The 13224-nt window shown below is 39.9% G+C and overlaps 1 protein-coding gene across 1 annotated transcript in view; it reads right to left on the reverse strand.

Moving 5' to 3' along the window:
* mtor (mechanistic target of rapamycin kinase) overlaps window positions 1-13224 on the reverse strand; it is an 89676-nt gene that overhangs the window by 19939 nt on the left and 56513 nt on the right. Inside the window, exons 34-39 of the mRNA XM_086027808.1 lie at window positions 12784-12891; window positions 9629-9754; window positions 6928-7059; window positions 4713-4828; window positions 1534-1651; window positions 752-943 (exon numbers count right to left, since the gene is read on the reverse strand). Coding sequence (XP_085883934.1) covers window positions 752-943; window positions 1534-1651; window positions 4713-4828; window positions 6928-7059; window positions 9629-9754; window positions 12784-12891 — 792 coding nt within the window. The remainder of the gene's footprint in view (window positions 1-751; window positions 944-1533; window positions 1652-4712; window positions 4829-6927; window positions 7060-9628; window positions 9755-12783; window positions 12892-13224) is intronic.

The following is a 13224-nucleotide window of genomic DNA, read 5'->3' on the forward strand; positions in this document are numbered from 1 at the left end:
TCCCTGTGTGACCTATATCTTTGCTGCTGTAACAATGAAAATTTCCCCACTGTGGGATCAATAAAGGAATTCTTATCTTATCTTATCTTATGACCCAAAAGTCAGAATCGGCTAAGTACGGCTAATGGCAACATTGAGCCAACAAGTTCAACACACAAATGCACATACCCAGCTAATATTTATCTTACAGCATACGCAGCAGCAGCATATACATAACTACTGTACATACAGATACATCATATGGTTACATTGACTGCTTAGATTAAATCGACTTTCCTTGCTTTCCCGTAAAATGCAGCGTTGTGTTTGTCATATATATTTTATTTCTAAAGACAAGGTTAGCCAATCAATTGGTGTTCAGTAGCATGCTTTCGGTAACAGCTGCATTATTGTATTGTCTTGAACTTCTCAAAACTAAAGCTCTTGTGAAAAATAATTCTAAATAATACAAAAAAGTGTATTAAAATAAATATACTGATTAAAAACAGCCCTTTGAGTAATCCATGGTAAAGTTCACAAATAGTAAAAAGTTAATGAAACAGTGAAGTTCATATGATTTGTGATTTCTTTTGTTTTGTTTTGTTTTGTTAAGAATCGGAATCGAGCATCGTTAGGAACCGGACTCGGATCACAGAACCGGAATCGGAATCGTCCAAATTCAAACGATGCCCAACCCTAACGTTAAGTCACCATTTTAAAATTTTAGTCTTCTAAAACAAATGATGTGAGACTCATTCTAGACCATTCTCACCTCATTAACTTTTTTTTGTCCTGGCGAGGGACTCTGGTCGTTGCTGTCAACCTCACTGTCGCTGTTGCTGGCCTCGCTGTTGCCACTGGCACCACTGGCGTGCCGCAGCTTCTTCTTCTCATCTCGAGCCTGACTCTGGTGTTTGTAGTGCAGCACTGCTTCAAAATTCATTACAGCCCATGCGTGCCAGGCCTGCCAAAAGATGGTACAAGCTGGGCAAAAAGGAACGAGGCAACAACTGGAAATGACTTCCACCATGATGATAGCTCATGACGTAATCTTTCCCGTTTAGGGTGGGATGAAAAGTCTTCCGGTGGTGATCGAACATGTGTGAGTGAGTGTGAAGTTTTCTGGGTTATGCAACCACCTATTAAAAGGTTAAAAGCTTAAGGAAGTTGGCATAGACAGATGGTAGGAAGCTGGCTAGCTGAGTAAAATGCAAACATCCCTGTAGCCTGAAGCACTGGCTTGGACAAAAAAAAAAAAAGAAAGAAAAAAAAAAGTTCTCATTCCCAGCACCACAATTTCATGAAATGTTTGATACACCGGAGGATGCACTCTAAATACAACCACACACTGATCTATTTAAATGGGCCATGCACCGACTGAACATAAACATCGTTATTAGGACATGTTTGTGTTGAAAGGCATTCAAAATGGAGACTTTCTCTCGTGATGACAACCTCCTGCCGATACAGCTGTATTTTATTTAATTTTTTTTACTGTGGCCAGAGATGTTGAAAGCGAAAGGTTAGAGTGCAAAGAGCGGCGGTGGGGCTGACCTTGTACCAGTTGCGGTCGTGCTCAGTAGAATGGCTGTAATACTGCAGGACCTTGGGGATGGTGCTCTCATTGATGCCCTGCAGACTAAGCTGCCACTCTCCCAGCTTTAGGAAGCATCTGTGTAAAAGAAGAAAAATAAAGAAATTACATTTAAAGCGGAAGTCAACCCAAACATACTTTTTTTCAACAACATGTTCCCTGCAGGCCCACTAGTTGAAACAGGGCATTCTGATTAATTTTGCGTTTGTGAAATAAAAGTTAAGCAGCAAAATGCACTCCTTTTTAGCCATCTATGGGGGCAGCCGTGTCATTTTCAGTCAACAGAAGACAAAATGGCTGCCCCCAGAGATGGCTAAAAACGAGTGGATTAACACTTATGCCACAAACGCAATATTTATCAGAATGCCCTGTTTCAACTAGTGGGCTTGCATAGAACATATTCTTGAAAAAAATATGTTTGGGTCGACGTCCCTTTAAGAAAGAAAACAAACCTTGCTAATTCTAAACTATATGCTTTTTAAAATCCTTCAGTAGGATAGCAAAACACCATATTGCAAGGAGCAGACATGTTACAGGGGGTCAGAGGTCAGCTATGCTCTGCAGTAACAAGTTTAATAGTTAAAATGTTCTTACGGCTCTAAAATGAGTTCAGATTCAGGGTCTCCTGCTGCTATTTTAACAAGGGACATGTTCCATTTGTATAACCACTGTATTACATGACCGCATGAGCAGTAAAAAGGTCCTACTAAGGAATAGAATGATGATTATGATGCCGCAGCTTCTAAAACACATGCGATAAGTGACATTCAGAGTACTAAGGACAGTTGATCAAAAAAGAGCTCATTCTGTTTTGACTTTGGGAGAAGCAAGGGGGCATACAGTATTTCAAATCTATCACTAATAAAAACTTCTCATATGTGCTGAAAGGTTCTGGGAGTGCATCCAGAGGGTCTGCTTAATTATCCAAACGACTTTTTCTCCAGTTACAGGGAGCTCGGCTACATTCCACTTCATCCATCAAGCTCTGGATGCTGAGACGCTCACAAGCGAACTACTGGTATCTGGCAAAAGCGGAATAAAACACACACACACATGTTGAACCAAACTGAGCACTTGGTACACATGGTGTTGTCATCCCTTCCATCAAGAGTCCAACAGTCACAGTCTAAGGGCCCATTTGCGGAATTCCTAAGATAAATTGTTTTTAAGGAGATTATGTAATTTCTCTTGAGCGCTTTTCCATGCGAGCATGCAGTCCGGTTTCGCAGTTTCCTAAACCTCCAGAAAATGCTTAACAGGTTGACTTTCGGGAAAATAGCAGGAGCTGTCTGGATTTTAGAGGATGTCAGAACTATGTGTCATTTGGACAGGTGACTCCAGGTTACAAAGCTTAGTCACCCTAGATAGAATTTGTCTGCGGAAGAATGTCCCTGTGATTGTGTGGACACAGTGTCGGGGCCGAGTTGTCCAGGTGTGCCCCGTACCGCACATCGGACAGGCATCCTTTAGTGTTTCAGCTTGTCTGGAGGAAGCCAGTCCTTGTCTGACAAGATACTGTTGCTGTCACGAACATGCATCAGACAACCAGTGTCCCTCTTAGGAGGATGAAAAGATTTTTCCAAAATAGCCATGGTCTTTTTTCCAACTTGTCACGCTTCACTGTGGTGATGTGTGACTAATGAGAAGCAATGATCCATGTCTGTGTGTTTCTGTCAGACGTCGAGCAAGATTGTAACTCAGGGCAGATCTCAACCAAAGCAAAAACATCAAATTGTTCCTCCCTTGATCCATCCACTATAGAATCTTTGGCGTATACTGTATCAATTGATCTTTGTGTGTAATCGGCAAACAAAAAAATGAATCATGTCATAGATATTATACACACTACAAATGTGCAATGATATTCTACAGTTGTACTTGTACCAAAATTTGTACAGATACAAATAACATAACTGTAATAGTGTTGAGCTAATTAAAGAGTTTTGATGGCTTATTGTAAATCATTTTAAGTTTGCAAACTGTGCAAAAACAATTTTCGACGGGTGTTAAATAAAACACGGACTTTATGTATAACTTGAACGCCGATAAAAGCGTAATATTGAGAATAAGATCAACTGAGCATTATTAAGTTTGCCGTCACTCAAGATGTGTGTTTGGTTATCAAAGGATTACGGATGCATTGGATTCGCTTTTTCTTCGCTTTTCTTTGAATATTACAAAAGAGGAATCCAATTGTGGAACAATTAAGAATGGAACTACATTGCTATTTAAGGTTATATTCAGAGCAGGTTTTAGCTTTCCATTTTCCATTGCTCTAAATCAGTATTGAATCTCCGTAATCAGCGTCTGACAACACAGGAAGTCATTGTAATGTCAGGCTTTTGAAAAGCTGCAGTTAAGCTGACAACATTTTGAAAAAGATTTCATGCTATGCACGGTTTCCCACAGTGAGCTGCAACTTTTTGCCAGAGCTGTCAGTCAAGCATTCAGTGGGAGGCGTGAAGGTGAAAAAACGACAGCGCTGTGGAGGAAGCATGTCACACCGCATCTGTGACATTTGACGGCATGGTGCCATGTTTGGGTTGCTGATGAGTAGCTGTGTGTGATAAGAGTGCGAAAGAGGGCTAATTTTGCATTGCAAGCGTTTACTATTTAGTCACTCAAACGATCTGGCTCACCTTGAAAAAGAGCCTGGGAATGAATGTGAAGGTGACTTAAAACAAGAAAAAAAATACAAGGCTACATTTTCCTTCAACATGTTGAGTTGGGCTTTCGGCTGATGTGAATGTATGACAGTTGGCACATCATACAGCATGAATAATGTAGACAGACACTGTCATGAAAATAAAGGAAACTGACGCAAATGAGTTGAACAGTTACTATCTTAAGTATGCTTCCTGAACAAATTTCCATACATACAGTAAACATAAACCAAACCTCAAGCCAGTCAAACAGCAAGGAGGACTACATATTTGTACAGAATTTGGTTGTATGTATGTATGTGTATATATATATATATATATGTATATATGTATATATATATATGTATATATGTATATGTATATATATATGTATGTATATATATATATATATATATATATATATATATATATATATATATATATATATATATATATATATATATATATTTTTTTTTTTTTTTTTTAAGGGGACAAACCTTGCCATCAGTTTGTGAAGCTCCTGTTTGTGTTTTTGGTCTTCTGCTGCAATAGCATGCTGGGCTTGCTGCTGCATCCCTTGCACAAAATGCTGCATGTGCTGGAAGGCATCAATCTGAAGAGACACAAAATGAACATTTGCGAGAGAAATGATGGGTGGTGGGTGGGGGTTCTTTCTGGCCTTTAAGTGTCAGTCTGAATCAAATAAAGAAAGATAAAGCAAAGGCTAAAACAAAGTTAAGAATTCATTTTGACAGCACACCCAACATGTATACAGTGAATCAGTATACAGTGATCATTATAATAATAATGAAACAATAATATATAGTCATTTATTTACAGTAGTAACATTCAGAGTTGGGTATTCTGTCCCAGGGACGGAACGGTCCTGACGGACGGAGGATGAGAATTTTTTTTTAAAAAAGGACGGACTACGCATGGACGGAAGTGGGTTTTCGTCCGTCCCTCTATTCGTCCCTGACCGTGTCAAGTACCGACTGAACGTGTTGTGTTCTTTAAAAAAGCAAGTCCGCTGCATGTTCTCTTTTGCCTTCATTAATTGCTTGCACAATGCTTTTCATGTGCTTCCCAGTAGTCAAACTGCACATGCACATTCTGCCCTCTAGTGGTTCAACACATGAACAAAATGAATTAACTTGGCTAGTTTGGGCTTTGGAGAGCTTTCACATGTTGCATGTTAATAAACATGACAAATGCTACAGCTGTACTATATGGAATCAAGTCGTAATCCCACTGAATCGAGCCAAATTCAATTGTTACATTTTCAAATCATTACATCCTTGAATTGTATCGAATCATCTTTTGTGGAGAGACGCAGACTCCTACTAATAATCCATTCATAATCCAAACCGTCTATGCGCATGAGGGTCGTGAGTGTGCTGGATCTCAGTTGACAGGCAGTAGGAAGGGTAAACCCTGAATTGGTTGTCAGTCAATCGTAGGGCCTACTAATAATATTCAATATATTTTCTTGTGGCGGCACGGTGGTCGACTGGTTAGCACGTCTGCCTCACAGTTCAGAGGTCGTGGGTTCGATCCCGGCTCCGGCCTTCCTGTGTGGAGTTTGCATGTTCTCCCCGTGCCTGCGTGGGTTTTCTCCGGGCACTCCGGTTTCCTCCCACATTCCAAAAACATGCACGGTAAGTTGATTGGATACTCTAAATTGCCCCTAGGTGTGATTGTGAGTGCGGATGTTTGTCTCTGTGTGCCCTGCGATTGGCTGGCAACCAGTTCAGGGTGTCTCCCGCCTACTGCCCAAAGACAGCTGGGATAGGCTCCAGCACGCCCCGCGACCCTTGTGAGGAGAAGCGGTACAGATAATGGATGGATGGATGGATATTTTCTTGTTACCAAGCCCCTTTCTCCAGTTTTTTTTACTGTATCTTGAACAATAGTATAAAAACTACTATCCTTGACTTCTGATTGCAAAAGAGGTTTTCCATCAATTTTTTGTGTATATCATTGCTATCCTGTGGAAAACAGTTATGTCCATTTTAAAAATTAGTTTCATTTTTACATGAATGGTGTTTCCGCATTACAGACACTGTATTTAAATAAAAGAAAACAACTAATTTGACAAAAGTTTTTCACAGGACAGCGACAATATCTAATATGATGAGGCGTTTAAAAGCTTACATCGTTTCAAAGTCAAAACAGCCCTCCGAACAAAGCCGTAACTACAATGTAGCCCATAGCAAAGATGAATTTGACATCCATGATGTAAGAGTGCACCAAACTACATTGATTATAAACATCTTTTCATTTGCCAAATTTAAAACAATGACTCATAAGTCTTAGTTTAGTTTTTACTTTGAAATTACATGAAAAAAATAGCCTCAGCTCTCCAGTGAATCAAAGTTTCCCCGCAGGACTTTAATTGCAAGGAATTTATCGGAAACAAAATGTTTTTTATCCAGCTTTAAAGTCATAAATCATAAACCGCTGCTCTTGAATGACTGACTCATACACGTCTAACGTTACAGGCTGTCTTTATGGCGGGATACAGTTGTGATGGAAATATAAATGTCTGCGGCCTTAGGCCGACATGCAGAGTCAAACTGGCCGGGCTCAGACAGGATGTGCGAAAATAATACGAAGTGGTCACAAGACTGATAGCTTGAGACTTCCAACTCCTTTGTATTAGTATTTTTCAATTAAGAAGGATAACCTAAAAGAGAGCTTCCTTGCGCTTACCTTGCGAGCACTCTTCCACATATACTTCATATAAGCATAGGTGACGTGTGGGTGGGCTGTGGGCAGTGGGTGATCAAGTTGTTTGGAGGGGTCAACACCCAAAAGAAGCACCAGGGTCTTATGGGCCAATGCCTGGAAGGAGTGGAGGGAAAAATAAAAATGATGGGCAAATGCATCACAGCAGGCTGAAGTTTACGGATCATAAAAGCAGATGGCAGACTATCCTTAAATGACCCTTTGTCATTTCAGAACAACTTATAGGCCTTGAGACCTTACAGACCTTCATTATATAACAGCCATGACACATCTTTAGGGAAGTGGGCATGAATACGTTATGTGGAAGCTTTTTGGGAAGCAACGAAGGTAAAAAGGAGAAAAACGGAACAGTCTTAGAAGGGTAATTTTTTCCAACACCATGTATTCACATTCCCCATTATGCTTGCCATTGCTTTCACTTTCAGTTACATCACAGTTAGTCATTCAAGCATGTTGTATTTTGTGTGTGCTGTGTGGCTGATTGTCTGCAATGCTTTGCAATCAATGAGAGTAACACTGAGGTGAAAGATGGCTTTAAATGAGCAGACCCACAAATTCTGTTTATAAATAGCGATTAATGGTCCATGCCACTTTGATCATGGTCGCAAAAAGTTGAAAAAAAGTTGGAATCCGTCAATTACAGACTTCATTCACATTTGGATTTGATGAAGCAGATGACATTCATGACACTCAAATTTCACTGGATCATACAGAATTGTGCAGAGATAAAGTAAACACAAATATTAAGTAATTTATGTGTCAATGTTGTCTTGGGGTGTGCTTGTGTGTATTTTTTGGGGGCAAGGCTAGCTGGCTGAGTGATTTCAGTTATATAAAAGATTCATTCATGGGCCAAAGGCCAAGCATTACGACTTGGATAACAAGGACAGCAAGTGGTAAATGTCAAAATCTAGCATAGAATTACACTACAGGGGACAAGTGAGTTTATTGTTCAATATGCCCCAATTCAGATACAATCACATCCAACACAATTCTCACGTTTTTGGCTCTAAACACCACCACAGCGGATGTGGAATTAAATGAACACGATCTGCTTTAACTGCAGACTTTCAGCTTTAATTTGAGGGTATTTACAAGCAAATCAAGTGAACGGTGTAGGAATCATAACAGTTTTTAAATATGTCTCACACTCACACTTTTTAAAGGACCAAAGTAATGGGACGATTGCTTGGCTACTCCATGTGTGGTAATCCCTCATTATCCCTTTTACAAGGAGCATATAAAACTTCTACATTTCATATCAAGTGTGTTGTTTGCATTCGGAATCTGTTGCGGTCAACTTGCTCAGATCCAAAGAGCTTTCACTAGCAAGCCATCACTATGCTGGGAAAAAAATGAGTGAGGTAGATGACCAAAGAATTCTTTCCTGGTGAAGAAAAAAAACAACCTTTACAACAGTTGGCCATAGAAGTCAAGAACACTCTCCAGGAGGTACAGTACAGTGGGTACGGAAAGTATTCAGACCCCTTGTTGTTGTTTCACTTTCTGTGTCATTGCAGCCATTGGACAAAATCAAAAAAGTTCATTTTATTTCTCAATGTACACACCCCATCTTGACAGAAAAAAATCTGAAACGTAAAAATGTTTGCAAATTTATTAAAAAAGAAAAACTGAAATATCATATGGTCATACGTATTCAGCCCCTGATGGATTTTATTGAGTAGAAGCACCCTCTTGAGCTAGTAGAGCCATGAGTCATCTCGAAAACGATGCAAAGTTTTTCACACCTGATTTTGGGGTTCCTCTGCCATTCTTCCTTGCAGATTCTCTCCAGTTCTGTCAGGTTGGATGGTGAACGTTGGTGGACAGCCATTTTCAGGTCTCGATCGGGTTTAGGTCAGAGCTTTGGCTGGGCCAGTCAAGAACAGTCACAGAGTTGCTCAGAAGCCACTCCTTTGTTATTTTAGCTGTGTGCTTTGGGTCATTGTCCTGTTGAAAGGTGAAACTGCGGCCATAAAGCCACGACTGGTGGAGGGCTGCAGTGATAGTTGACTTTATTTAACTTTCTCCATCTGATCTACTGCATCTCTCTAGCTCAGCCACGGTGACTTTTGGTTTCTTCTTTACCACTCTCACCAAGGCTCTTCCCCCACAGTTGCACAGTTTTGGCTTGCCACAATTCTGTCTCTTATCTCCTTGGGCAGTCCCTTCGACCTCATGAATCTCATTTGCTCTGGCATGCACTGTGAGCTGTAAGGTCTTATATAGACATTTCTTAATGATCAGTTTCATTAAAACACAGCTGGACTCCAATAAAGACGCAGAACCATCTCAAGGAAGATGTGGGTTAAATATGAAGGTCGCTGCAATGGGTGTGAATATTTTATATTTCAGTTATTCTTCTTTCACAAATTTGCAAACATTTCTGTTTTTTTCTGTCAAGATGGGGTGCTGACTGTACATTAATGAGAATTAAAATGAACTTTTTTGATTTTGGCAAATGGCTGCAATGACACAAAAAGCGAAAACTTTCCAAGGGGTCTGAATACTTTCCGTACCCACTGGAGGTGTATGTGTCAAAAACAACAGTTAATACAGAGGGTTGACTGCCAGATGTAAACCAATGGTGAGTCTCTAAAACAGGAAGGAAGGCCATTTTTATATTGAAAGTGAATACACAATACAGAACTATGTGGCTGCTTACCAGACGTCCACTCTTGCCACAGAGGCTGGCATATTTCAACCACGTCCTCATATCCTCATGGGGGCTGATCACTAGTGACCTGACCATTAGGATCCTTTGCCAGTCCTCCACGATACGCTGACAACCCTGAGAGAAAACACACACACAAAGCATGGATGAAATACCCTTTTGTTACTGTCTTTAAACTGAGGCACCTACTCCTTTATGATATTGCACACAAGAGAGCTACATAGTTAAAGCCCTGGATGCTATTAGTGCCATTATCAACACCCCCACACATGAGTCTAGTTGCACATGCCAGAACAAAAAACAGACATATAGGTCATTTTTTATGTATTTTCAAGAACTAATCGCTGGCATCCGCATGCTCGGACATGATTTACATGTGGAAGCCAATATTATAAATTTTTCTTTTTGCATGAAAGAGCAAAATGGTGTAACTCAATATTTTAAGTCCTGCAATAAAGTGATGACAATATTTCAATTCATCTTAGAGATGAGCAAAAAACTTGTTGCGGAAAGGTTTCTGAGGGGATCTCAATTTTTACAGTTTTGAGACAACTTGACAGAAAGAAACGTCTGGAAAAACACTAATGCATGATAGTCGCCTACAGCTTAAGGGACATGCTACTTAAAAATAAAATAAAATAAAATAGAAGGCCTGGTTGAGAAGTAGGACAGGGACTCTTTGACAGATGGGTGAGGTCCGTCCCAAATGAATTATTATGAGGGGGAAAAAAGTCTGTCAGTCCCTTACAGCTCTGGTGTTAGCATTATGAGGTCAGAGTGTTCGCTATGCACAGCCATCACAAGATCCCAAAGCAAATCTCATCTTTTATGATTGGAAAAAAAAGTCCGTCTGATCAAGAGTACCTTCATATTATTGTGGCAGAAATTCAGTGTGTCTGGAAATGCTTTCTTTCCAACTGTCAAGTCTGAAAGCTTTGAAAAGTCACAAAGGAATTTGGCAGGTGCCATTCCAAACCATGAGAAGAAGATGGACGGACCGGTGTGAAACAAGCTGCTTTTCATTTTGAAGTTTGTTGGTGGGATGAGGGGCAAGCTTTTGACAACAGACAAATTCAAACTTCCACTCACATAATGTAATTATTCCTTTACCAAATATGAAAAAAGAAACACAGTCACTCACAATGTTGGTTTTTAAATGCAAAATTAAAAAAAGACCATAGGTAAATATTAAAACATGAGATCACATACTGTATACTTAGATTCTAAATTACAAAGTGAGACCACAACTCTTAGCCCCAATAAATTCGACCACCTTGATAGATAAAAGGAAGTTAAATTGGGATTGATTTAAAGATAATCAACACAATAATGGCATTTTCCTGTGATCGATAGAGACTACTGCTAAATATTGTTGGGCCCTAAAATAAAATCTCCTTCTCCTCCTCCTCACCCACACCAAAAATCCAAATTTTAAGTACCGGGAATTATTTTTTAAAGAGTAACTTGTAATGACATTATTTTAAGTTTATCTTTTTGGAATATTTTACCCATTCTGAGATCTGCTATTTTTTTTATTTTTTTTTAATCCTGAAACAAAACACAGGCTTTTATTTTTCATCAGCATTAACTGCATCAACTTGCACATAAAAGTGTTTTTTTCTTTACGGATCATGCGAAAACAAAAGCGCTTTCTTCTTAGGAAGATGGCCCGATAAACACATTTCTTAATACATTTTACCAGAGCAGGGCATCGTCCCTCAGTCCACGTGGTCCCAGTCGTTCGGAGTTAGCCAACCGGCATCGCGAACGGACTTAACCGATTACACGTTACACACAGGTGCCGCACTCCTGACATGCGGTCGAGTAAGGAAAAAATAAAAAATAAAAGATGTTGTGTACCTTGCGATCCCACAGACGCAATGACATATTCTTTCAAGATATTAAGTAACAAGTAGTTACTTGTATATTAAGTAACAAATAGTTACTTAATAGTAAAGAGTTTCATACAGATGAATTTGTCTAAAAACTGAAAGGAAAAAAAAAAGTCCTGCTCGGGAGCAGTGCGTCAGTGGTCTCGGGCGAATGCGAGTGAGCCGATGGCCCGCTGGAACCATGGACGTGCATCATATTGGTCTGCTATTTATTTGTGTTTATTTCATGTACACATTTTCCAACAATAATTCACGTCACTTCGACTCACACTAGGTATCTGCTTAGCAATGTGTTGACAAGAGACATAGCTCAAGATATGCTAAGCTAACTTTAGCATTCTTGCATTTTCCCACAAATGAGTTTCCATTTCCAACTCTCACACATCTTAACAGATCTAGTCTAACAACACCATGAAGTACTTTCCAACTCACAATGCTGGGGTAACTACGCTCTAACTAGCGATGATACATTTATAACACGTTACCATTGAAAATGCACTGTAATGAAAATGCACAGGGTTGAGAATTCTACCATTTCATTTGACAATGTTTGATGTTAGTTTACCTTGAAGCTGAGCAACTCAGTGGTTTGCTGTCTTTCACACAAGAGACCACGGTTCAAATCCCAGTCACAAACGCTAATACCCAAACGAGTATGTTGGACCCACTTGCTGTGTTACCCAGTACCAAACTCGGATAAAAATGAGTGAGATTCAACCGGAAGGGACATCCAGTGTAAAAACTATGCCAAACATATAATCACTGTGGTAACATCTAATGAGACGTGCCCCTAACATGGAAAATCTCAATGAGTGCAGTATCAACTTTCCACCAAGAGAGGGCACTAGTAGACTGAAAAGGCCATGAGTGCTTTGGAGAGTATAATGGATTTATGTAGACTGGATATGTTTGTATATTCTTGGAAGAATTTTTTTTTAAGTATCAATGTTACAATATTTTGAACTAGTACGCCTAACGAGAGGAGGCTGTACACAAACAGAGATTGAGAAAAATCAAGTGAAATTGTTTTGCAAAAGTGAGATTCGGACACAGAGGCGCTTTCCATGCTTCCTGATAGATTGCTGCGAAACTACTCGTGTATCCTTGCACGCACGAACTGTATGTTTGTCATCCAATGCTGCCCATGACCAACCGTAGCCTTTTCAACATCTGCTCTAAGATGTATTTGAGCTTTCGCACGTGAGTTCATGTGTGTGCGTGCTCCCATACGTCGTATTGAAGGGCTAAGGTTACCTGAAGCCTCTCCCACCATGTTTCCCGAATGATGTCCCTCCTCTCGGGCACGAGCTTGTACTGGATCACCTCCTCTAGCTCTGACAGCATCTGGCACGACACCATTGCCTGGGAAACACGTGACCACATTTGTTATGATTGAACATTTGAATTTATGGGGACAATATAAAGTGCATGTACAATACAATAGACGTGAACATGTGTGTCATAACCAGTTACTCACACATCTTTTAGGACATGCACAAGATACGGTGCAATTTGTACAGAAGTAGTGCACCTCTGTGGTTAATGCGTGGTACTCAACAAATGTGGCCTTTTAAATCACAAAGAACTTCAGAGTGGCTGACTTCAGTTCACCAAGCATTAAAGGCCTACTTCAGAGTGTGCGTTGATTGTTTTGGGCGCGGCACTTATTCCAAAAGGACAAATCTCAGCAATTTG

Source organism: Filicampus tigris, chromosome 1 (assembly GCF_054856515.1).
Source record: "Filicampus tigris isolate MCC_2025a chromosome 1, RoL_Ftig_1.0, whole genome shotgun sequence".
NCBI lineage: Eukaryota > Metazoa > Chordata > Actinopteri > Syngnathiformes > Syngnathidae > Filicampus > Filicampus tigris.